The 27927-nt window shown below is 26.7% G+C and overlaps 2 protein-coding genes across 2 annotated transcripts in view; one reads left to right on the top strand and one right to left on the bottom strand.

The window, feature by feature from the left end:
• Positions 1-1471: 1471 nt before the first annotated feature.
• On the top strand, positions 1472-10207 carry LOC129983715 (RAB6-interacting golgin-like). The gene is made up of 6 exons (XM_056093313.1): positions 1472-1759; positions 2337-2634; positions 5037-5165; positions 5788-5928; positions 7812-8019; positions 9187-10207. The coding sequence occupies exons 1-6, from the start codon at positions 1660-1662 to the stop codon at positions 9373-9375; spliced, it is 1065 nt and encodes a 354-aa protein (XP_055949288.1). The 5' UTR covers positions 1472-1659; the 3' UTR covers positions 9376-10207.
• Positions 10208-10398: 191 nt separating this feature from the next.
• The window catches only part of LOC129983711 (exosome RNA helicase MTR4-like), a 28309-nt gene continuing 10780 nt past the window's right edge, over positions 10399-27927 (bottom strand). The window contains exons 12-26 of the mRNA XM_056093310.1: positions 24245-24355; positions 24042-24143; positions 23443-23568; positions 23202-23352; positions 22924-23096; positions 21654-21722; positions 21047-21172; positions 20845-20955; positions 20609-20701; positions 20395-20490; positions 20045-20208; positions 19436-19598; positions 15249-15411; positions 14490-14594; positions 10399-10937 (exon numbers count right to left, since the gene is read on the bottom strand). Coding sequence (XP_055949285.1) covers positions 10885-10937; positions 14490-14594; positions 15249-15411; positions 19436-19598; positions 20045-20208; positions 20395-20490; positions 20609-20701; positions 20845-20955; positions 21047-21172; positions 21654-21722; positions 22924-23096; positions 23202-23352; positions 23443-23568; positions 24042-24143; positions 24245-24355 — 1806 coding nt within the window. The 3' untranslated portion in view covers positions 10399-10884. The remainder of the gene's footprint in view (positions 10938-14489; positions 14595-15248; positions 15412-19435; positions 19599-20044; positions 20209-20394; positions 20491-20608; positions 20702-20844; positions 20956-21046; positions 21173-21653; positions 21723-22923; positions 23097-23201; positions 23353-23442; positions 23569-24041; positions 24144-24244; positions 24356-27927) is intronic.

The following is a 27927-nucleotide window of genomic DNA, read 5'->3' on the forward strand; positions in this document are numbered from 1 at the left end:
GATTAATTTCATTATTCTACAAAACAAAACAAAAAATATTCCTTATGTAAATATACAAAAAAAAAAAAAATTAATTAATGAAGAACATGCTTGCTAGTTTTCCAGCAAGCTTTCTAACCCCCCCCCCACTCTATATTGAAAAAATATGAGAGTTAGAAAATTGGAGTATTTAATATATTGTTACTACCAATCTCACCCTTTGGGGAAAACTAAAAATGCTTGATTTGATATTTTAAAAGAGAAAATATTTTTCTTTTTTTAAAAATACGCATTGAAAAAATAAATTATGGAAGTTGATTTTTCCTACATTATGTAACATTTTAAAATTGAAGATAAATTAATGAAATAATATCGTAAATTAATGTCTATTAATTAACTAGTATAATAAAAATAATTATTGAAATAATAAATTTATTATTAAAATTATGATAGCGAAAGAATAATTTAATTACGTTATATGTTTTAAAAATTCATTTTTGATTAGACAGTATGTTTATTATATGAATCTAAATAACAATGTGAACATTACATTATCAGAAAATAAAACTATCCAAACAAATTGCTTTTCGAGATTGCCAAAACAAAAAAGAATAAGCCTGTTTAGTATTTTTAAAAATAATGAGAGTGGTTTCACCGAAGTTTTCTCTCACACTCTTTAATAAAGGTCTATCTCCCTCCCCACTCCAACACAAAAGTGTAGTCGTTTAATAAGGCTGTGAATGCTATGAGAGCTCAAATTTTTATTTTCTGATTCCCACGCATAAGAGTTATGTATTTCGTACTATAGTAAAGAAAATCGTTTCTTGTATCATGCATGTGTATCATTACTGTATGTCATTTGCTGAAGAATAGTTAAGAAAAGGTTTATCAATTTCCGATCTTTGGCGATTAATCGCTGAGATGTGGTTAACGCACAAATAGTAGAAAACAGAGTACATATTTTGGATGCTTTTTCTCTATCAATTGAAACCAAAATTTAACACATAACAACAATTGTAATCACAAGATTACATAAAAAAATTTCATTTATTTCAAACATTATGTTTTTGAATTATCACGTTTACATTATTCTAACAAAAGTGCACACTGACAGACGATCAATTCCTTGCCGGATTTAGTAATTTAGTTCCATTTTCGATACAGATGTACACTTTAGATGCTAAATTTATGAACTAAATTTTATCCAAATAGTTCTTTTCGTTTTGTTACTGTCTTTTTAACGTGTTAGGACAGCCGGGCAGACATATTTCCTCTGAATGAATTTCGTTCAGAATTTACAGAACTCTCCAAATTAGGTATAAGACACACATTTCATCCATCTAACTCAACGCGTGTTTGAGTTGATTGTGTCCACATATAGACAAACAGAAATCGTTCCAAGAATGTATTTTTCGGATTTAGGGAGGTTTGACACAACCGACTCCTCAATATATATATGCAGTTAATGAGCCATTAAGTTCACTGTAACTTTGTCAATCAAGTTTTCTGCTTCGTGGTTTTGTTTTGTTTGTGTTTTTCAAATATATTGACGTAAATTGATGCAAACTCTGGTGAGACGTTTAAGTGGGCATGTTAAATCAAATACCTTTTTTAATAAGTGTATTTATATAATGTTTCATTAAGAATGTTATTTTCGTGGGTTTCTGAGTCAATTTAATAATGGCTTCAGAAAAATGGGCTGGATTCACTGATGAAGATATTGAACGAATTAAAACAAATCCTACGAATAGAAAAAATAGTCGTATGACGGATAAAGATGGTAATATTAATTGTTTTGTATTTATTGAAAATTCACAATTATAAATTTCTAATTTCTCTTCATTTAAAACATTTTTTTTTGGTAATAAATGCCCTAATATATATTTATATGCCAAATCATTTGTAGAAATTTTCATTATTCTAAAAAAGCTTTTTAAAAAATGCATGGAAATATTAAAAATACAGTATAAATATTATATTATCAGAAAGGTGGTAATATTATTAATGCTTTTTTCAATAAATGATAACTTTTCAAATTTTTACTTAAAGTCATTGCATTAATTAAAAGCAGAATTAGACATGGTTATGACTTGAATCTGACTTCCTGTTTAAATCAATGAATATGTAGTTATTTTATGTAGTTTATATGTAGTTTAGTCATGGCATAAATCTTTCATCAAAAATAAATACTAAATTTTTAGATTGTAATAGGTATTGTGTGAGTAATTGGCAAATCTGTACAAATGTTTGTATTTAAAATGCACATAATTATATATTCCTTTTTACTAAATAGAAATAAAACTGATAATTGACTTCTATTATGGATTACAACATTTAAGTTCGAATATTTTTTTTAGGTATTCCTAGAAAGGATAATTCAGGACCTTTAAAGATCAAAGAAATAGCTGTAAAAACCTTACAACCTAATTTTCCTTCTGAATCATCAAAAGATGAGACATCAGATTCAGATCATGATTTTATCAGGAGACCTCATCGATCGAAGAAAAATTCTAAATTGAAAGAATTTCCATCGCCTGTATTAGCTCCACATAATACTATTGATTGTAATAATATGCCTCATGAAGAGAATAATACAGCTGATATGTCTGATGATTCTTGCAAATCACCTACAGATTCAAGAAATGAAAATTTAGAGTAAGAAAACTTGATTTTTTAGATAAAAGATTTATGTATTTAAATCTCAATAATTATTATTTAATTTAGAGTAAAAAAAAAAACTTGATCTTTTAAATAAAAAAAAATTAATGTAATTAAATCTGGAATAATTATTCTTTCTTATTTTAATTTGCTGATTTTTTAGTATAAAAGTATTGTTTATACTTGTATTTGTAAGAGAAGTATTTGTGTGTGTGTATAGAAATATTTATGTCTGTGGCATCCAAACAAATCTATTGCTCTTATAGCCATAAAATTTATCATAAAAGTAGTTCTAATAGTAACTCGAAATTTCAGATAACTTCATTGACTTATTACTATTTAATTACATTAATAGCAACTCTGAATTTTAAGAATTCATTATTTCAAAGATTTCACATTCAATATTTTATGTTCTTTTGAATGATTTTTTTGCATTATATATTTTCTAATTATTGTTTATACTATATTTCAATTTGAGACCATTTTAGTAGATGCCTTTAATTAAAAATAACTAATGTCATTATGCTGATTCTCATCTTATTATTTCAAGAATCAAGAAAATAGATGAAAAGTGCTAATAACATGATACTGTTAATTTTTGGCTCTATATGGCCCTCCTTTTCAAAAAATTAATTTGTGTTTTGAATTATTTGTTCCAATTTTTATTTATGAATAATATTTTTACCATGAAGAAAAATAAAAATGAAAATAACTTTTTAAACTTTTGACTCTGATTTCATAACTTTATTGTATGTTATAATGTTTTTAATTTCGCTGACATTTATCATATCATTAGCTTTGCTGGTTTATGTATGTTATATTAAATTTATTCTTTATTCACATGTTTAAAACTAATTTAAATATTTAATAATATTTTATGATTCAATTTTGAATATTTTTTGGATTCTATTTTTATTTTACTATCATTGCTTATTAAGTAAAATGTATTTTGAATTGCTTCATTTAACTATGGCTGATAAAAAAAATATGAAGTTCACTTTTATACATAAGTGTTATTTTAAATCTTTATTACATTTTGTTCCAATATTCCAGAAAACTCAGCTGTTTGCTGTTTTGTTTGTTACTTAGTTTGCAAGTTTGGTTTAATTATGTAAATGCTTCTAAAATTACCTATGAGAATGTCTAATGTAGTCCAAAATCTATTAAGCCCTGTTTAATTCACATCCATACATTTAGATTTTTTTCATTCTACTAATAATAAAGGAGAGTGAATGAGAGGAAAGAATATTTATTTTAGATAAAAAGACTACGTGCTTCAAACATTTTTAAAAACATTTAATTAATTAAAGATTAAACAAAATATTTGTATTTCCTTGATAACTTCTAAAATTATTATATAAAATAAAAAATAGTTTTTATTTCATCTACATATTAAAAAAATTCTTTCTATTTGCACCAGTTTAATTGTTATAATTTTATTTCCGATTTTATTAATTTTTAAAAATAGAATTTTAAATATATTTTAGAATGGAACTTTACATTGCTTTAAAGAACCAAAATAATTTTTATTGTTGCTACAAATATTTCACCCTGAATTCCTCTTTCGTAGTTAGTAACAGAATGTAAATATCTGGATTATTTTTCTATTTTGTATAAGCTTAATGCGTCTTTTAGTAATTTTTTTATTTTTTTAAATTCTGTATTAATACAATTAATACTTAACTTTAGAAATAAGCAATGATATATATATTCTTAAATTTGGTCATTTTAAAATTCTTTGTGCACTTGCTTTATCCTGTATTATAATTAGGTGTATAGAAATACATTATTCATCTTTTAGCTTAAAATTTTGTTATCTTATAATGATACATTAAGTTTTGTTATTGAATCAGAGAAATCTTTATTGGATAAACTTTTGGAATATTAGATAAACTATGAAACATATTCTATAGAGCATACAAAATTTCTGTTGTAAGTAAATGTTTTTACTTTATATCCTCACATGTTTTATATTTCAGTTCAACATATTATTAGATTAGTTGGTGTTAAATCATATTTTGTTTAAAATTAAAATTAAAATCTTAGATGGGGTGACAGAAAATTAGGGAGTTACCTTACATAATGAAACCGAACAGTGAAAAATGTTAGATGTCTATCAAAATTTGAAAATATCTTTACAAAAAATATCTATTAAAATCAAGTTATATATAAAAAAAAATTTAGTTGAAATTTTTTGCAACCAATAATCTTGGTAAACCAATAGGTTGTCAAAGACTAGTATTTATTAGTTGAGAAATGGCTAGTATTTATTAGTTGAGAAATGCTTGTTTTTTTATACCTTTAACTTTAATATCTCCATTTCATAGTAACATATAAAGCCAATATTTAATATAAAGTTAGATACACTATTATTCTTTTTTTTTTTTTCAATTATATAGGGACAAGTTTCTTGAAACAGAACCAAACTCTAATATTAGCGAGTTGGAACTATTTGAAATACGACGAAAGAAAGTCGAAGCTGAGAATGCCAGAAGAAGGGCTCTCATAAACAAAGCTATAACAGACAAGTGAGTTTTTTTTCTCTCTTTTTCTTTCCAGTTTATACCTTAATTTTATGAAAAATAATTTAAAAAAGCATCTAGTAAAATATTATAAAAAATTTTAAAAAATTAAGAATTTGTGCTTTAGTTGTAATTGCGTTTATTAGAAATGAAAATATATATTATTTCTAGAAGAGAAGATTTAAATTCCTTTCCAAAGTTAAATGTAATAATAGGAATCCTATCCTTTAACAAAAATTATTGCTAAGCTAAGTAAATTGCTAAGAAACCTGGGAAAATCAGAAATCATATAATAAAACAACTGAGAAATGATATAATGACAGATAAATTTATTTTTACTTTATAAAAATTGGTTTTATTAATGAAGTCAAATGTAAAAACAAATATATATAGTATTAATTCACTAAATTATTGAATGAATGAAATCAAATGTAAAAACATGTATGGCATGAATGCTCTAAATGATTTGAAATAAAACTAACTGGTTAAATTTTTACTACTTGGTAAGCGTTTTTTTAATGCATTAATTTTAATAATTATTATTTATCTCAAGTAAAAAAAAACATGAATTGCATTGACATAAAAATATAATAAAATTCAGAATTATTTATATATATATATATTTTAGAAAAATGCAAACTCAAGCTGAAGCAATGAAATTAGCAAAAATTACTCAGGAGCTGAATCGCTTGGACAGTATTTTAAGTGCAGATGTCTCTATTTTACGTGATTATATAGAGCAAGCTAGTATGGAATTCTCTAAAGCTGAGTGAGTATATATATATATATTTTGTTTATATTGAAAGCATATAAATTTATTCATTAAGCGTAGGATCTCAAAGAATATGCGTAAGTTAGTTTTTCTAATAAAATTTTAGAAAGCATAATGGAAACATATTATTCTGATTTTCTTTCCCATTTCTAAGTTTGCTTTCTTTGAAAAATTTCTTTCAGAAAATTAATTGAAAATAATGCTTAAAATTTTTCATTTAATATTTTGAAATTTTGTAGGATTAATAAATTGATGAGAAAATTGCAAATTTATTTTACAGCTGAAAACTAAAAAAATTAGAGCAATTTTGATTATTACATCTTGTTGCAATACAATAAATTGAATTCATGTTTATAAAAATATTATATAACTTTATTAAAATATTATAAAACTGGATATTATACAAATTAAAATATTAAATAGAATGATTAATCAATTAATATTGCTTTGAAATATTAGTTTGCAAATTTCGAGTGTAATTCAGACTGAAAATTTTACTAGTTTTAATTGAATTATGTTTTGATACAATTCAGCAGCTTTTATAGACTTTTCAAACCACTAAATAATAGAAATATAAATGTTTTAATCGCAAGTGTAATGATTCTAAGGTTTATTAATTTAGAATTTTTTGTTTTAAAGATATTTTATATAACAGTGGGTCTTTCTCCCCTCCCCCCATTTGTTTATTCTTTCAGTTTGCATGCAATCTTATAGTTCTGATCTAAATTACATTGAAAATGGATATCACTGAGAAATTAGAGAATCAGATCTTTTTGATTTCAAATTTTCTCTTGAAACTGATTCGGGTTCAGAAAGTCACCATTAGATGTAAATGTGTGAAATCTTATCTCTGTAATCTTCTATATTCTTTAGTATTCTTAGGCTGAATTTTTCTCCTGTGACAAACATATTTTGCAATTTTTTCATTGTAAAGTGCATTGAAACAAATTTTAATATAAACTCTGAATTGAATAAATAATCAGAAACTTGTAGGTATTACCCAAGCACATACATGAAAAAAGGCAATTGAATATTTTGGATAGCCATTTTCATGTTACTAGGCATCATGAGAAAATCCAAATTTTTTTTTGGTTATAATGGTCATTAGTATTGATACATCAGAAAATTTCTGCCCACTGATCATTTCTTTAATATATATATATATATATATATATAAAGTAATGTTGCAACTTTAACATTTTTTAGATAATGAAACTTACGATCTTGAATTGCATTAATATCTAAAATAATACAAAATATAGCCATTGTTTGAGGACTTGGACTTAAAATTTATGAGTATCATAATTTTTTAAAAATATATTGCTCTAAATGAAAGTTTGCATTACTTTAAAGTCCAATTCATTAGGCCATGTAGAAAATAGAAAACCAACTTTACGAGTAACATTTTTTCTCTTTGTAATTATTTTTAAAATTGCAGCATTGTTATTTTGTTTCAAAATAATTATTTTTAAAGGTAAAAAAAAGCATTTGTCAGTTTTTGCACATAAAGATGAAAAAAATTGAGTTTGGGAAAAAAAAAAAAAACACTTTATTTTATTGAAATAGTATATTGAATTTCATTCTAATTTCTCTAGCTCTTTCTTCCTCCAAGATACAAAACACTTATTTGCTTTTAAAAATTGCTTTAAAATTCATTATAAAGTTAATTGTGTCGAAATTTTCAGAATTTTGTAATTAGATAATGAAATTTTAAAGCTAAAACTACCTAATTTTAGATTGCTAATATTTGTCACATGATATGATAAGATTCAAAAGTAGTTTTTTGTTTTTTTAAGATCGAATTTTATGATTGTGAAAGGAATGATTATTTTATATTTTGTGTTACAAATTCTTCAGGAAAATCAATGATTATATTTTAGAAAGAGATATTTGAAAGCTGAAAAGGAATTCATAGAAGCTAAATTGGATTTGTATGAAAAAATGCAAAGAAAAGAACAATTGACTGAACACCTTTGTGCCATCATTGAACAAAATGAGAACAGGAAAGCGAACAAACTAGTTGAACTCATGAAACAATTGGAAATGGAAGCAATTATTGAAGATTATGATATAAATAATTCTGAACCTGTAAGTTTCCCTTTTTATTGATACTTTTACCAATTAGCATAGAATTTTTGAATTCTCTAGATGCCGTTCTCAAGTTCAGAGCATTTTAAGTAGGTTATAAATGATCTATTGGGTTTATATCCCAATAGATCATTATCTTTAATGTTTATCGTATCTCCATATCTTTAATGTTTGAATGCATAATTATGCATCATGTTTCACTCAGAATTAAAACTAAGCATCTTTCATTAGTTATTATTCATATTTTAGTTAATTTTTTATGATAGAAACAGCTAAGTGAGCATTAGCTTGTTAGGTTTCTCAACTGTTTATTTTCAATTCTTCCCATTCTCTTTTACATCTAGAAAATATATAAGAAAACTAAATCTATTTTTTTAGGGAGAGAAAGTTGAATGCCATTTTTTATTATTGTATAACTATCTTTGATTTGCCCTAAATTATATAATTAAAAGGTTATATTATAATTTATCTTAAGCTAAATCTCAAATTCAGTTTATCATTTTACTTGCTGCTGAGTCTGTATATAATACAGTCTTTAAAGTTCTTCTATGTTGCATAGATGTTTTTAAATTGTCATAAACAATTTATTTAGAATTTTCAACAGGCTACTTTCATTCAGGTTAAAAAACGTTAATACTTGTTTCCCATACTTTTCTGCAATTTATTGACTACATTGAAAAAGGAAAAACAGTATTTAGATATCTATAATGTGAATAAGGAAGTATATAAAAATATTTAATTTACCCCTATTGTATTTAAAAAAAGGAATGTATATAATTATTACTCATGTTTGCATAACTAATTATTTTTCTGTTTCATACAAATCTTTAAATTTACAAATTTTACAAACATGTGTAATAGCAAGATTTATTATTCATTGTTAAGACAGTCAATCTTGCTCAAAAGTAACATATATTATAGATACATATTATGAAACAAAAATTCCCATTCTTTGTCTAAATGAATGTTGGTAATAATCTTTGAAAATTTTACTATCATTGTTACTGAGTGTTATTTGTATTAATTCTCTGTAGCTGTAATTTGCAGTAATTCATGTATTAAAACTGAAAATTATTTTAGATAGTTAAGCACGGAAAAAAAATGTATCAGCTCTTTTAAAAATGCATTTTTTTTAAATAATTATATTTAATACTTTTTCAAAACAAGGTCTTGTCAAAGTTTTGTCTACTAAATGACGAAACATACCATTGCTGTCAGACTTTGAAGCCGTCTCAGAAAACACCTTCCAATGATTCTAAACATGACGAAGAGGCAATGTCTCAAACTCCCGAAGAATTAAATACATCTGTGGATTCAACAAACACTGAAAATTGTTGCACAGATACACTGCCATAAAGAATCTCATAAGTGTGCAGTCATATGATCAAAATTTTTATGCATTTGAAAAAAAAAAATCACTCATGAAATGATAGTTTATTTTAGTACCTGGTGTGTTATCATTGTTGATCAATGAGTGCCTTATATACAACTTATTAATTTATTACTTGTTGTCTTTCTATATAAAATGTTTGCATTTTACAATTTACTGTGTGAATAGCAATATATTTTTTCATAATCTGTGTATATAATAATATTTAACAAATAAGGTATGCAGTGCATTTAATAATCAAATATTTTCTGTGTATTGGAATATATAATAACGATTTAACATAATTTACATCCTGGTCCTGACATTTGCCAATGGTATAAAATAGAAAATGTTATGTACAAGTAATATTCATTCTCTTGTGTAAATGATTTACTGTTATATACACAAATCTTTATAAGTAACAACAACAAAATTCAGATTCTTTTAATTTTTCCTTTGAAGCAACGTATAAAATTAAAAAAAGACTATCTTTGCCATAAATTCAATGATGGCTTATTTATTGAATGTATATTTTTTAATGAATTTTGGAATTATATTTTTCTTTAGTTAGTGAATATATATGTCACAATTTTCTCGTTTATTTTGGAGGGGGGGGGGGAGCTCTTTATAAATAAGAAATATTTCCATAGTCTTGAGTTATTTTATCAATATATATCTATATCCTGTTGCTCTTTTAATCCACCAATTTTGTGATACAAAAATTATATTTCTGTTTTTTGAATTTTACTGTTGTCTATCTTTATTACTTCAAGATTTCTGTGTTTGAAGTATTATTTTGTTATAATAAAAGTATAGTGCTAAGCAATAATGTACGATTCCACTATTCTTCACACACATTCACAAAAATTAATATTTTGTTAAAATTTAACTATCACAATCTTATTAGAAATACACATCAAATTGTAATTCTCTAAGGAAGAATGATATATTATATATATGTAGGAAAGAATAGATCGAGTTAGATAATAATAATAAAAAGGGACCATGGAAAATAAACAAATAAAAGTTTATTTACAAATATGTACATCATGAGAGTACAAACATGCTATTTTAAGAAATAATTGCAAAACAAAACTCTAGTGATATTCATTTGAAGATTACACTTGGTCTATATAACTAAAAGTATATCACAGAGTCAACATGCTTCAACAAGATAAGTGAAGTTATTTTTTGTTTAAAACAAAAATCCATTTTCTTTTTTAATTTTTAGTGTGGCTATAAATGCAATTTTTCTGTTTTCTCAATTCATTAATTCAACAAAAATATATGCAAATCTACATGTTAATGCATTTTAATATTTTCTTTCATCCATTAAAGACTTTATCAACAAAAATCCATTGATCATAAATACAAATGAGCTAAAAATCCTCACAAATGGAATCCTTTTGTATACAAATTTACATTTAATGGAACACTTCTAAAGAGCTCTTGGAAAAAATATACAAATTCTTTGAAAATTTACTCTCAGATTTCCATTAAAGGTAAAGGCTTGCAGCAAATACAATGTCCCGTTTTATGAGTTTAATTCCTTGAAAGAAAAAAAATACATATGTTTATTCAAAGTTCCAGAAAGAAAATATACGAAATAATACTAATGTAAAAAATAAAATATTTAAATTATACAATAAAAGATTTTCCCCCCTTTATTATGATTTAACAAATGATAACATTTGGATGAAATATTTGGTTCCTTTGCATTTGGTTCCTCTTTTTTTTTTTTATAATGTTTAATGCAATTTGTAGCAAATTTACTTTTAATCATTATGTTGAGACTAGCTTTGATTTTCTTATTTTGAATTCTGTGGGAGCCTCTAATGTAGAAATACAATTATCAATTACTGTGGTTACCACCAATTCTCACTACCTGCAAGAATTACTGGTAAATATGTTAGAAATTTCAGCTTTAGAATATGCTGTTATCATCTTGACCAAGAATCTAAAGACAGATTATAAGAAGTTAATATTTTTGGCCATCTAAAATTCATTTCTTCATCAATAATGCATCTAATTTTCTTAATAACATTTTTTTCTTTTTTGAATTGAAAATATGGAACTTTAAGGGGCCTTTTCTTTTGTTCCTATAAATTTAAGCGATAATTCATTATGTAGTATTTTGTTGTCTCCATAAATCTCCATTTTAGAAGTGTTGAATATTTTTTTAATCCACTTACCACACTACTGAATATTCAGCAATTTATTATGACATCATTGTAGAAAAAAAAAACATTATAAAAACATCAGACATGGAAATTGATACTTGAATAAAACTTCAATAAATATAACAAACACACACAAAAAAGCAAGCACTCATTTAAATAATATTTACTTATTATCTATCTATTATGTAAATATTGCATTTTATTCGCTTTGTGATTAGTAGATAGCAAGCCATCTGATCCATGATATTTTAGGTTTGTCTTACCAGTATTGTTTGAAATATTTAATGAAAATTATTATATGTAGGAAATTTTTATATTGCATGTGATGGTGAAATGATGATACACACACTCAAAAAGGAAAAGTAAAGCTTTAATTAACACCAAATGAGTTTAAAACAATATTATTTGTTAATTTTACTTTAAGACACACAGTTTGTGACAACACTTATGAATAGCGTTCCAATTTGTTTATCTTTTTCAAGTAATGGAAATTGTTCTTCTCTCGTCTATTCCTAACCAATACACGTTATCCCTTCATTGTTTTTTTTAAAAAATAATAATGGGGTGTCTAACAATATGAGATGAAAAAAATGTGAGGAAAGATTGAATAAGAATCTAGCAATTTGAAAAGAAAAGTTGATTGTGCTAAGTTGGCACCAAAATGTGAAAAATTGATTCAATATTTAGATATTGGAGCTATAAGCAAATAATGCTCTCACTGTGTACTAAGTTCAATGTACTAATTTGGAAAGAAGCCAATAGGAAAACGTATGTTCTCATTATGGAAGGATTAAGCTTCCAGCATTGAAGGAATGGCCAGTTGAGTTTAAAACCTTGCTAAATCGAATCAACGAACATTGCATATAAGGATTGCAATACCGGGATACCGAATACCGGTATTTTGAACCATTTGTACAATTTCGTAATACCGGTATTCACAAGTTTAAATACCGGTTTTTTGGTATTTACTACAAATTTTTAAAATTGTCTCCACTATATGTTCAGGTATCGCGAACATAGCAAAATAGTATACGATTTTCTTTTTATGTCTCCATAACGGGCGAAATTAATTAGTTAATTAATTGCTTAAATCTAAATTAGCGAAACATGGATTATCCCTGAAAGAAAATATTGTATCCATAACGACTGATGGAGCAACAATTATGAAAAAAGTTGGAAAGTTGATTGGTGCAAATCAGCAGTTGTGCTATGCACATGGAATTCAATTAGGAGTAATAGATGTGTTATACCGAAAAAATAAAGAACAGAAGAATCCAAATACTGTGGATATAGAAATTTCGGATTCCAACTTTGAAAAGAGTAAGAGTGAGAGTGATATTGACAATGAAGATAATGACAATGTAATTGTTAAAGAAGATATTGATAATGAGGATAAAATATTAACCTTTCAAGAATTGCTTCCTATAATTTATAAAGTTCGAAAAATTGTTAAGATATTTAAATATTCCCTTCTAAAAAGGATATATTACTAAAATATATACTAACTGAAAATAAAACAGAATGTAAGTTAATATTAGATTCTCAAACACGTCGGAACAGTTCACTCCTAATGATGGAACGATTTTTGAAACTGGGAAATCCAATCAAAAAAGCAATAAGCAATCGACTTAAATCTGTAAATTAATTTTTCAGATAGTGAATTCGGCTTAATATCCAGAACTATATCAGCTCTACTTCCAATAAAACTGACTATTGAGGCATTATGTCAGAGAGATTTTAATTTATTAACAGCTAATGCAACAATAAATTTCATGTTGCAGTCACTGAAAGAACAGCACACATCTCTATCTGAAGAATTATATATTACATTGAAAAATCTCACAGAAGAAAGGCATACCGAAATAGAAAATGTCTTATGGTATTTACATAATTATAATGATTTTAAAAATGAAAAGGAAAAAGAAGGAAAGAAAATAACCAATTCAAATCTGATTAAGTTTAGAGTAAATTTTCTTTAAATTGTTTACCCACAAACCTATCCACATTCGGTAGAATTCGGTACAGTTATCGAAGATTATGATGTCACTACTATCGATAGTGAAAAGGAATTGTCTCTTGAACAAAAATTAGAATTAGCGATAAATAAAATTTCAACGAACCAAAAATGCAATACAGAAATCAGTTATATCCAAAACCATCCGACGGGAAATCGATTTATTTGAAGATGAGTTATTTAGAGGTAAATACTTGGAAAAAGTATATCGCGCATTGCTAACAGTACCACCAACTACCGTAGATGCCGAAAGAGCGTTTTCGACAGCTGGTAATTTTTACATAAAATTACTTTTCAGGCTTAATGACAGTACAATTGATGCATTATGTTTTTTAAGATCACATTTCAAAAATTTGTAATAGTACCACAGACTGAATAGTGATATTTACACTTTTTTTTGTGATTTAAATAAAAAAGATGTTTTTTACTTTTTTGTGATTATATACTGTTATAATTTATAAGTTACAAATTATTTTTTGTGATATTTACACTCTCTAACAAAACTGGCAAATAAAACAAAGAAACACCTGTGTTTTCTTTTTTTTTTTTTTCCTAAAATTTCTAATACTGGTATGAAAACCGATATCCCGGTATTAAGGTTTAAAAAATACCGAATACCGGTATTGAAATTTTGGTCCGGTATTGCAAACCCTAATTGCATACAATATTGGACAACATCGGGCTTGGCGAGCGACAAATAACCGTGGGGCATAGCTCCCTACAAAATGATACAAAATTCCGATTTTCTTAAATTTCTACTACCAGAATTCTCATACTTTAATACTTTTGCATTGATGCCCATATTTTTGATAAGAAAATGCATCTACTTTTTAATAATACATTAATAAAAGCATATTTTTAAGTAACTTCTTAATATTTATTATGAAATTATTGAATTCAAATTTACCTTCTGAAAATTTGTTTTCCATTTCTGTATTTCCAATAGCTTTAGCTGCTTGACACATTTGTCTCATGAGTTCTTCCAATCTTCTCATACAACGAATGACACTACCTATAATTTTAATTAAAAAATTACAGCATATAATTTAGTAAGTATATGAATATAAAAGTACCACCTGCACCTCCATCATTACCTAACTCACTATTGCGACACATTCATTATCTAGCTGTGAACCTGTATGCATTTATTTGTTTTATATGTATGCAAGAAAAAAGAAATGTGCATAGACTTCTATGCCAAATAATTTTCAAATTCTTATATTTCGCCTCTTAAAGTTTTAAGATTTCTATCTCAATTAATAACTTCTCTAAAGTTTTCAGTTAAATGATATTCTTAATCTTACCATTTGATGCAAATATGAAAAATTGCATTGAGTTCCTACTCTAGAATTTTGCAAAATATACCTAACAATAGGAGAAATATGAAGCTTATAAGTTAATAATAACAAAACTTTTAATATTTTAAATTTGGATAATAAAAATTTTAAGAGAAGACAACCTAAAAGCTTCTTTGTTTTGAGATATTTAATATTTTATGAAAGAACAAATAAAGATGTCATAAATCAATTGCTACTAAAATTATAATTCTAATAATTAACTCAAAGTGCATAAAATAAATCTAAAGATATAATTCATCATTTAAAGTGAACAGAAGTTATGTGTGTTACGTATAAGTTAATGAAAGACCTGATCTTACAAAACTTACCTTCAAAAACATCGGTCATTTTACAGATATGTGCAAAGCTGGCCCCTTTGCTCCAGGAATAAACAACATCCATTAGATGTGGTTTAAAAGAATCCACATACTGTTCAAGGTCTATTTCTAATCTGCATTCTTTACTTATTTTTGCTATCCTACGGGCAGTGTCCTGCATAGAAAACAATTAAAAGATTTAGTGCTTTGATTACTTTCAAAAGCCCTTTTAAAAAATATTCATGAATTGATTGAAGTCTAAAGTTAAAACTGATTATTTCATTTCATTTTATTTTTTAAATCAAAGTTACACAGCAGTCAGTTAATCAAAATGAATAACAGTATATATGATAATCAAATTTCTTTTAAGATAATTGAATGAGGAATTAATTATCTTAAAAGATATTAACACAATTATTAGTATATCATAGTTTGTGTGTTTTTTACATTGAATAAATTTGTATTTTTAAAATAAATGCTATATTTATAAATAAATATATCTTTGCAAGTTTTATAAACAGAAGTGTGAAACTTCATATGTGCTTAGATGAATGCAAGAGTTATTTTAGTAACAAATACACTACACTACAGAGAGCCATATACAAATTCACTTTAAACTTTTGACTGTCCTATTCTTAATGAATTTTTTCAAAAATCAAGGAATAATTAATTTTTAAAGGAATTAGGGAATATGATTACACATTTTAGAGAGAAAAAGGCAAATATTTTCACATTAGTAGTCAAATGCATCATTACTTTCTTCCTTATTACTTCTAGAGATTTAAGTGAAGAGCACTAATGATACCAATTCATGCTTATCTTGCAATTCATAAGCCAACACGGCTCAAATTGGGTTTTTGAGACCACAATGCAAAGACCCTTACTATTAACCACTGGATGGCTAATACTAGATGCCAATTGTATGTAAATTATTGCTGAGTGTTCACTTCACAAACATATTCAACCCTTAAGGCAAAACCAAGTCCTAAATTGGTTAAAATATGAATGCAGATTCTCCCTATTTAAAGACCTTGTAAAAAATCAAGTACTTCCCCAACAGCCTGAGTACAATAAAGTAAAATTCGAGATTTTGGAAAGCTTGCTATCAACCTTCATAGATGCTAAAGTGTTTTCTTGTAAATTACTGCTCTTATTTAATAAAGGTAATTGGAAGTGCACATCTAAATACAATACTTAGATAAATAAAAAAAATCCTTTTTTGGATATGTTGTACATAAAGATAATTACAGATTAATATTGCATATAATTGAATTCAAATAATCAATATAAGAATCTTAAATGAAGGGTGAAATGTATTATGTATAAATACTATTTATTAATTCACAAAAATGTGTAGAAAGTTTCTAAAGACCGAAATGTCAGCTAAATAATCTGAGAATACAAAGTTCTGCCAATACTTGATACTGAAAAGTCATTAATTTATTCTTTTCCTTCACATTCTTTCTTATTTTAGCTACAGACGCTAAAAGGGGGATGTAATATAAACAAAAATAAAAAAGAATAATTTTTTTTTTTTAACCATTTAAATTTTATCCAACATATTTTAGAATTTATGCTTACACAAACATAATATTACATCGAAAATGAGGACACAATTTTGCCATTATCAATGCATAATAAAAGTTTTTATTTTTTGATAATTGCTGAGAATTTTTTGATCATTCTAAGTGAATTGATTTGACATTAGCCATGCTATTGAAGCATAAAAAATCCCATATGTATATCAATTTTCAAATTAAGTAGTTACATCAGCAACTATAATCAATGATTATTTTAACTGATTTCATCTCGGATCTTATGATACAATAAAAACATATTTTAAATATGAGATTAAAAAAGATCTGGTTTTAGTAAATTACTTTAATGTATTCATTTGTATTAAGTTACTTTTTCCAAGCAAAAACACAAACACATTACTAGAAAAAAAAGAGGAAGTTTACTGATAACTAATATATTTATAATGATGTTCATCATATGTATAAACTAAAAGAAATGAATTCACAGATTTTTGATAATCAATACTTAATCAGATTTGACAATGTGACAGATTTTTTCCACAATTAGATGGTACATGAAAAAGCAACTTCCTTAATAAACTATACACATCACATTAAATTCATTTTGATACATGTTAATCTGATATCTCTTTCACTTTTTTTTAAACATTTAAAGTTGACTTACAGTACTTGCTGATAAAAAAATATAGCTTTATATAAATGACAAAACACTTCATTAATGCCAATTATATAAAGGCAATATCAATATAATTCCTGGCAGTATAAGAGTGAAAAGATAAAGACAGATCTTTCTTCTCAGTAAAAATACACAAAATAAGTTAGGAATCAACAGGAATTTACAAGAATTACATTTTTTTCTCTGTTGAATTCAAGAACAATATCAAAAAATTATTTATCTTACATCCATTGTTTCATAATTTCAATGATTTACTAACTTATTAAATTTTCCCCTGCATATTTTAAATATATCTTTTATATTGGTGTGCAAAACTTAATCAACAGGTGCTTTTTTGTCATAACTCCATGAGAAATCGTCTGAGAGACAGCATTTTGTACTTAAACAATGGCAAAAGCATAGTTGCGCAAAAATGAATACAATTCATACAGTATGGAATCAAATGAAAAAAGGTTTTATTGAACTCATAGCACCGCTACACATGATTGTCTGTCCAAGAGGAAGAATAACAAGCACATATTCCTTACTATGGAATATGCACCCCCCTTACTATGATGGTTGCTTTGCACTGTCTCTCCATACTCAGCGCCAGATTATCCAACATTTCTTGGGGTAAGAGTGCCCATTCCTCAATCAGCATCTGTTTCAATTGTTGGGTGTTCCCTGATGGATGTAATCGTGCCACAAAGCATCTCCACAAAGTATCCCACACATGATCTATGGGATTTAAATCAGGAGAGAATGCTGGCCAATCCATTCGAGAGATATCATCACTTTCCAGCAGCTGCTGAACATCAGCCGTCAGGTGTGGCCATGCATTGTCATCCATAAAAATGAAGTCTGGTCCTATCGCACATCAGATCAGACGCACATGGGAAAGGATCCCCTCCTTACGACAGCAATCTCTGGTTACAGAACTTCTGTCGAAAATATGGAGCTCAGTCCACCCGTTCAGCATAATGTCTTCCTGAGGACAACTCCAGGACTACCCTAGCAGTCTCTTTCCATGATGTTACTGGGATTAAACCATATCCTGACTTTTTTTCAAAATCAACTAGCATTGAGAATCACTTGTGGCACTAAAACGATTCTCATTCGTAAAGAGGATACAATTCCATTGATGAGATGCCCAGCTTTTGTGCTCTTTACACCATTCTAAACAGTGCCACCAATGGCCAACTTTCAAAGGGATGCAGTGTTCAAGATGGTGAGCGAATAGACCATCTTTGTGAAAGCATCTGGTCACAGTAAACTGGGACATTTGTCGCCCTGTTGCTGTACACATTTGCTGAGCAGTAGCGCTTGCTGACTGGTATTGGTCACTTTTAGCTTGCAGGATGACATATCAGTCATCCACTACAGTTGTTTTCTTAGGGCGGCCACCACTAACCTTTCTAACAACTATACCTATGGTTTGGAAGGCTTTCCAAGTGCGTGAAACGACACTTTTGTTGATTCCGAACTCTTCAGCTACACTGGTCAAACTGCGCCCTTCCTTTAGCTTTCTGATCATTCTTCCATGTGTGAAGATGCCAGGTGATTTCTTCTAGCCATATTTCAAGAAAAAACTCACTTGCACTTGCAATGAATGTCTTTAATTGCACTTCCGTCCTTCCTTTCCTTGAGCTGCGCAACCCGACTGTACGCATTTTGCGTACACTCACTCTGCTTATGATGTTTTGTTCCTAACATTTGTACACACATCACCATTCTACTGAATTGTGTGTACATTCTAATGATCCCAATAACCCCTTTTCTGCAATTTCATGGCTCCCTGCTTAAAATTTACATTGTTGCTTAAGTTTTGCACACCAATGTATAATAAAAATGTAGTATAGTGAGCAGGAAAAATTATGAAATACTAATTTGTGAAGCATAAAATCAATTTCTTTTTAAAAACTATTTAATGCACTACTTTTTGGGGATTCATACAATAATTTTTTTCCAGATATGTTATTTTCAACAGTATATAAATTAAATTTTACCTGCATTAGACGAAGAGGTCCAGATAACTCCTCAGTCAATTTTGGCATCTCATTTGATTTCTCTTGGAAAACAAAACAACTGAGGAGAGCAGTCGTTTGATGAACATTTAGGTTGTTAAAAGCCCCATTAAATATCATTTCCGTTAATAAGAGTTCATCAGCACTAAAAACAAGAAAATTATTAAAGAATAAAACAGAAAAAGAATGTTGTTTGAAGTTATTTATAGTAATTCAACAAATAATTTGCATACAAAATAATTTTTAAATAGAAATTATATTTAAAAATTCTTTGATTTCATAAATGATTAATTTTAAAACATACAACAAATAGACATAAGTGAAAATGCAATATGAAATTAAATATTGAAAATTATTTCTCAATAACTATTTTAATTTCCTGAATATTAACAAAAAGAAGACAGAAAATAAATGCATAAATAAAATGCTCTTTAGAAAAAAAAATTATTGAAATTAAGGAGAAAATTATTTGGTTTATAAATGAAATTTGAAAATTATAATAATCTTCAAATAAAGTTAAATAAATATTTAAAGAGCATTTTGTGTTTATTTTGACTCAGAATGAAAATAACTAAAACCATTGAAACAAACCTGCTAATTTCACATGCAACACGACCTTTAATCTCTATAACATCAGAAGCAGTACAGTAACCCATTCTTCTCAGAACTCTTTTCCGACATTTCAATTCATCCATTTGCAAAAGGGAACGTGCTTTTTTCAATTCTGCCTTTGCTTCCTTTATCTCACTTTCAATCTATAAAAATAAATGCATCAATAAAAATTGTATCACCAGTATATAAAAAATACTAAAGGTACCTCAAACAATATTGATGTGTTGGGATAATACAAACATATTTTGTAAATAAATTTTAACATGGAAAACATCACAATTCATGTATAATTTTATATACTGGCAAACATAAAATAACTTCAGAAGTACCTGCAATTTTTTCTTATATAGATCAAGTAAGTTGTCTATAGATGGGTCATTATGAAGAGGATGATGATTTAGCCGAGAAGTGAAAGCTTCAATTTTCTAAATGAAAATACAGAAAAGAAAAAAAGAATGCAAATTATAAGTCAAAAGAGTACACATAAAAAGACAAATACTTTACACATACATAAAAAAGACAAAGGATTGAAAAGACAAATACTTTTATAACATCTTTTAATCCTTGCTCCTTTATTTTCATATCTTCAATTGGATCAAGAAGAGGTAAACCATCAGGGAATCGTTCCAAAATAGCCTATAAAATAAACCAGGTTTGGTAAACATATAGAAATATAAAATTTAACAAATTCCTAATTTAAACTTTATGCATATATTAAAAAAGATAAGAGTGCATTGTATATTTTAAATTGGTGGATGAAAAATTATATCAATTGTCACCTGAATAGTTCTCAAAACTTGCATTCTGTTGTCAATAGGTCTTAAATCTTTAGGAGTATGTGCTCGTACTGTGCTTAACTGTTGAATTAAATTCAACTTAATGGGTACAACCTAAAAAAAATAAAGGGTTTTAATAATAATCACAAGAAAATAATTATTAATTACTTAAGTTAAAGAGATAAGTTAATTAAAAGAGGTTTACCTGCATAACACCTTTTTCATTTGGTGCAGGAGGCTTTAAATTAGACGTCACTTTTGTTTCTGAACTTTCTTTAGAAACTTGGAGTAAAACATCAACAACATAAAATACAGATTCTTTATTATTACCCTGAAACAGAATGAGCAAAAGTTAAATAAGTAAGATAATTAGTATAAAATAAAAAGTAAATATGCAATGAAAAATAAATGTTTAATAGAACTGAAGCATTTTTTGATACATATTATGTCTTATTTCAGCCATATCAAAGTTATCATTGCTTTAACGCATCACAAATCTACTAAACATGGTAGATTCTAAGGAAATCAATAGATCAACATCATATACATTAACAAACTGGATTCAAAACCCAGTTAACAAAAGAAATTAATTTTAATTAGTAATCATGCTTATATAGTATATATCCATAAAGGATTCATTCTAGTCCTTAATGATCTAACCAACTGTACTGTTAGTTGATGTAGTTGCTGCTAATATATATATTAATGCATTAAAAATTATGGATACAAGAAATATCAAAAAACCAAAATTTGAATAATTTAATGTTGAATATACAATGAAAAAGTAAATTTAATAAAGGAATGTTGCTTACAGATTGAAGAGTTTTTTTCTGATAATTTATAATCATGCCCCATCCAAAATCATCATCTCCATTTTTAACCTATAAATAAATAAAGAAAAAATATTAAAATGAGTACACTTTTAGTTAAACAAGAAATATAATTACACTAAATAATCTTTTCCCAGATAACAAAGTAATAAATGAAACTTATGCTACACAAGCATAGAAACCTCTAGAATTTAAAAAATATGTTATTGTTGTCGTGTCTATGCATACAGTGCTAGTGCAAAAGATTAGAGTCCTCCAAAAGCCTTGGTGACAAGATCTGTAAGTTCTGGAGCCCGATGGCTATGGAGAATTTCGATTGGGGGTGCTCCAAGTCGTCAAAAATATGTCAGTAGTAGCGAAAAATTTAAATAAACTTTATGTATGCATAATTAAAACAACTATACTCATAGATCTAAGCTAAACATTTTCCTTGATTGCAAAAAGAAATAAATTGCATATTACATTAAGAGATAAATTTTCAAATAGAATACTATAAAATGATATAACAATCAGTATTTTTCATGAGATGCTAATCATTATACCATTTCATGGAATTTTAATTTAATTAGAATTGTCGAATATTATTCCAACACCTGTAGTATGAGATAATGGTTAGATAATATTTTAATATAATCGTACAGCTTCTTCCTATTAGTGATGAGTCATCTAAACAAAATTTCTGTAATACTGATTACTTAATTCCAATGTCTATTTTCTAAATGATATACATATCCAGCACTAATTTTATTTTATAATTATCATGGTCTAATATCAAATCTAAATACAGATAATAAGATAATTCAATCTTTTAAATTATTATGAATAAAAATTTTAATGTGAATAACTGTTTTTCAAATTGCAGTTAACTATATGTGATGATCTTTTATAGTTTTACTGATGAGTAATATTGTATTAACGCAGACATGACATCATCATCATGAGTAATATTGTGATATACTTCAATTCCTGGAAATCAGGAAAACCCGAGAGGTAATTTTATATCTGAACTTACAGATTCAAATACTCAAATAACAATGAATAAGAATTTATTAGTTATAATTAATGAATATATGGCATTATTTTCTGATTAGAATATTCGACATATTTAAATTTCATTTTTTTTCTCCACCACTGCATTTTTTTTCAGAACTTCTCAATGAACATAAATACATATTCAATAAATGCAGAAATAATTTTTGTATTATAAATAGTTTGCAATGTTGTTTAAGTCATAAAAAGTTACGACAAATACCTTCACCAGTCTTCCAGGTTGGAAAAAAGGGACACAATATTCTGGCTGTGTAATATAAGCATGATATTCTTCTGATAGGGAAGCCAAGTGTTTTTTTATTTTATAATATGAATCAACATCATCTTCTCTGTCCAGGTTAATAGAATCATGGGTTTCTTGTAAAGTTTTAATTTCTGGAAAAAAAAAAAAATGATTAGGAATAATAAATTAATCCTCAATTTTTAAAAAAATTTTATTTTTCCTGAAAACCTTAAACAATTTGTTTCATTTATTCTTACTTTCATACAATTGTGGAATTGAAGAATAATTTTGAAATTGGAAGAAAGATCGCTCTAACATATACTCTGGATTGATTTCATCTACTCTCAACAAATTTAGAACCATATTATAAGTCAAATGAAAGGCAGAGTTAATAGGATCCGGAAGCCCCTACAGAAAACAAATAAATGAATAAAAGACACGAAAATATTTCAAATAAGCGCAAATGCAAAGTTTTTATAATATTTATTGACGTAATACCTTCACTATTTCTTTTCCAACAGATGGGCTCATTTTCTCATCTACCATCAATATCACAATACCTCTTTCATCCAGACCTCTTCTACCAGCACGTCCACTCATTTGTATATATTCACCTGATGTAACCTGTAAAATCAATCAATAATAATAAAAATATTCTATAAATAAAGCATAATTTGCATTTTACTGTTTAAATAGATTTAACAATCACACTAGAGTTGTTTTTTGTTTTGGTTATAATAACAATTATAAAGATATTGTATTAATGTGAACATATATTATTCAACTAAAAACAAAACTGGAAGTGTAAAGAATTTATTAAAATAACTACAACTAAAAAATGTATATATATTTCTCCACATTAGTTATTTTACACAGAATTAAAAAAGCCGCAGAATTAAATAATTTCTTATTGTGAAATTCACATGAAAGTGAAATTAAGCTTTCTGTATCATTTAAGTTGATAATAATAAAGTTTAAAAAAAATTTATACATTTTTAATACATATTTCAAAATTTTACAGCCTTTTTTATGATGTAAATTAATAATTATGACCTTTTAATGAAATAAAAGGTTTAAAAACTGAAAAATTTTCTTACCCATCTGAAATCTTTTCCATCAAATTTGCGAGCATTTGTAAATAATACAGTTCTGGCTGGCATATTTAAACCCATAGCAAAAGTCTCTGTAGCAAATAATGCCTAAAAAATAATTATATATTAAATTGGAACTAAACACTTAAATATTAAAATTTAAAAACCTTAAATATTAAAATTTAAAAACCTTAAATAAACAACTTTACCTTAATTAAACCTTCTGAGAAAAGAATTTCTATTGTTTCCTTAAGAATTGGAAGTAGACCAGAATGATGAATACCAATGCCCCGCTTAAGAAGTGGTAATACATGTTCCACCTAAGAATAAATAGATGAAATAAACTTAAGACTCAACATCCTTAATAGGTTTATTTTGTTTGAATTTATTCTAAAAAAAATACTTCAGTAAGATCTTTAAAAGAATAAATCAATGCAAAAATATCATTAAACAATTAAGCAAAAAAGGTATTAACCTTTTAAGCAGATATTAGTTTGATTGAATAATATTAACCTTCTTACTACTAACCCGGCCCGAACTGGACATACAAGCTCTATACTAATGGGAAGGTTTCCTTTCCATGCGAGAAATTCAGGATGTAATACAAGAGCCTCCTTGTGATAACTTGCTTTATAACCTGCACTCCTCATTTGAAATAGGAACGAGCCCATTAGTATAGAACTTTCATGGACGGATCAGGCTGCATTAGTAGAGAAAGGGTTAAGCTATTAAAGTAGATACAATATTTTTTTTTTATAAATAATTAAAAACTTTCAGATCTCATGAATATTTTATTCAGGAATTGAAAAAAAAAACATACAATTAAATAAGAATAATCATTAAAGTTAAACATGAAAAGTGGGTAAAGCCAATCTGACAACGTATCAAATGTTAAACATATTTAAAATTCAATGGAGAGAAGTATTTTATATTAAAAAAAGAGAATGTGTCTATAAAGATGGTTATAAAAACTTATTTTATAATATCACTACTGATTATTTTAATTTCTAAAAGTCTAAATTATGAACAGTGAATTCAAAAGAGGATAAATCTTATTTTTCTGAATAAGTATCTGAATCTTAATAATCTGCAGAATAAATACTCCTACAAAGATGCATGAGCAAACTTTGGAGATGAATAGAGAGAATATAAAAAGTTAATTAAATTGTTAATTGGGGAATCAATTTTTGCTCAACTTATTTCAAAATGAATTAATTCCTTAGCTAAGTATCTTGTTACTTAATACTAAAGAAAAAAATTCAGGAATGAAAATTTTCAATGCATGACAATTTCCACAGTAACGTTCATGAGGAAACGATGTCCCAAAGCCATGTCCTTGAGCCAAAAATAAGAAATAGGCTAGTTGGAAGCGAAAAAATATTTCATAACTGCTCCAACAAGTTTATTTTATATCCATACTTATATAAAGCTCAATGTGCGTGTGTGTGTGTGTTGGTGCTCTACAGGCCAGACCGTTTGACCTACAGCTACCAAATTTGGCACATATATATCTTGGAGATCAGGAATGTGCACTTGGAGTCCCTTTTTTTGAATTTTTAATTAGAATTTTAATTATTAATTAAAAACTAACTTTCCCGCCAAAAAAAATCTCGTTTTCCCCACCGCCAAATCAGTAAGTCTGCATTTTTTTTCCCCCCACACTAATGAGGCTAGGCTTAAGATTTTCCGGAAGATTATTTCAAACGATTCTGTTTACTTTCTTAATGTTTGATGCATTTAAAATTAAACATTGTTAATTAATCGATCTTTAAGATTCATTCTGAAGTACTTTTGAATTAAAATAAAACAGAATAAAGGAAATTAAAAATTTCTAATCTGCATAGTGTTACCCAAACTGGCGTAAAAAAATTCACTCATTTGCGTTACCGTAACTGGCGTTGAAAATTCATGCATGCGCATAGTGTTCTGACTGTTGACAAATATTATCGACGGATGCGGACGTGATTTGAATTATTTTTATTTTAGCTGCATGCTTTTGTAATTAAATTGTATTAATGTCAGTTATATATTTTTTGTATATGCTTATAGTTTTAAGTACATCGTTTTTTAAGTAGTATTTTAAATGATTTGTTTTATTTTCTTAGTGTTTGATGCATTTAAAATTAAACATTGTTAATCAATCGATCTGGTCATGATGAACCTGAGAAAATTTTGTTGACAAATTCTTGAAATATTACATAAATTAAGAAAGATATTCTTTAGTGCCCATAAAGTTTAAACGGTCAGTGACTCTGTTTTCAGTAATCATATTACAAAAAAATACTTTGTTTCAGTAAAAAAATATAATTATATTAATTGCAGATTAATCCTTTCCACTTTAATTTAAAGTATAAATTCTACGGGAGCTAACAGTAAATTAGAGATACATATTACGTTATAACTGAAGGCCTTTATAATATTATGAGTGAATTATATGACTATCAAAATTTGAAGTTTTAAAATATTTTGATGAAGAAACTATTAAAGTAGGAATTGCATAAAATATTTAATTATTAAAATTTTAATGATCATTATGATTGGCGAAACGGCTGGTTGCCAACGGCGGCTAGTACATAATAAAAACATGAGGAAGTTTTCTTCATTTGGGAACAAGACTTCATAAAGTAAAAATTATATATTAACATTAGAAGAAAATATTTAACAATAACAACAAGGACTTATACTAACAATTATGAAGTCCATGGAAGCAACTCTACTAATCAGTAATATGTAATTAACATTACAATAATTTTGAGAATTCAAATGTAAAATATAGTTGATGAACTGCAATATATTCAATATATAAAACAAAGGAAATTAACACATCTTCAATTGATGAAATTACATCTAATCTAATAGTGACAGATTAATCACAAAAGAATAGGCATATTGAGGAAAAATAGCCTCTGAAGAGATAGAATACGGTAAACAAAAATTAGTGTGTTCTATGAATTTCGGATGCAAGTGTGATTTTTATGAAAAATAGAATATAACTCATATGTACAACAAGTCATATAATCAAAAATAGATATTTCTTAATTGTTGAGGAGATTCTTTTTTAATCTCTAAAAAAATTATGCTGACTATATTTCTATTAGACAATATGTTTTATCTGTATATATACATATAATCATTAAAGAAATTTCAAGGGATTCTTGATCATGAGAAAATTTTTTTTTGTCCCCATCATAGCGGAAGTGAAGCATAAAACTAGAAGTCAATAAGAAAAGATTAGTTGAATCCCAAATTTAATGATATGCATTATTGTCAAACTTGCTGATTCAGAACATTTTAATAACAAAATAGCTTTTCTTGCTATTAAATTATAGTTATTTGATCATCCAAATTAACATGATAAGAAGTTCATGAGTCTGAAACAGATAAATGCTTTTAGATAATCAAAAGAGAGCAGAATCTTAAAACAGATTTTATTTGAACTCTGAAATTTGGTTAACAGGAAAATGTTATATCCTCTGTATATTTAAATAAAAGTTCAACAATTATTTTCACAACCAAAAAGAAGATTAAAGAAACCATGTTTTAAAACAAAATGGAGCATGGGTGCATATAGGATATTAATAAGCTTTGAATAAAATTATTTTAACCACTAGAGTGATTTACTGGACGCACTGACCACTTTCTTATTATTTCTGATTCTCTCCCTCTCTCTTTATATTATATATATATATATATATATATATATATATATATATATATATATATATATATATATATATATAATTTTAATTTAATTAATTTCCAAGATTTTATCTTAATTTAGCCCATAGTAACTTTATTCTAAAATATTCTCTTATTTCTTGATCCAATTCCACTGTCTCTACTTAATTGATTCAAGAGAAGGTATGGAAAACTGCTGAATCGGCTAAAAGCC

This window comes from Argiope bruennichi, chromosome 9, assembly GCF_947563725.1.
Source record: "Argiope bruennichi chromosome 9, qqArgBrue1.1, whole genome shotgun sequence".
Taxonomy (NCBI): domain Eukaryota; kingdom Metazoa; phylum Arthropoda; class Arachnida; order Araneae; family Araneidae; genus Argiope; species Argiope bruennichi.

Bases quoted from the DNA above. Each gene is read 5' to 3' on its own strand.
- LOC129983715 (XM_056093313.1), top strand. From the start codon at position 1,660: ATGGCTTCAGAAAAATGGGCTGGATTCACTGATGAAGATATTGAACGA. The intron at 1,760-2,336 runs GTAATATTAATT...TATTTTTTTTAG, and splicing joins TCGTATGACGGATAAAGATG to GTATTCCTAGAAAGGATAAT. The intron at 5,166-5,787 runs GTGAGTTTTTTT...TATATATTTTAG, and splicing joins AACAAAGCTATAACAGACAA to AAAAATGCAAACTCAAGCTG.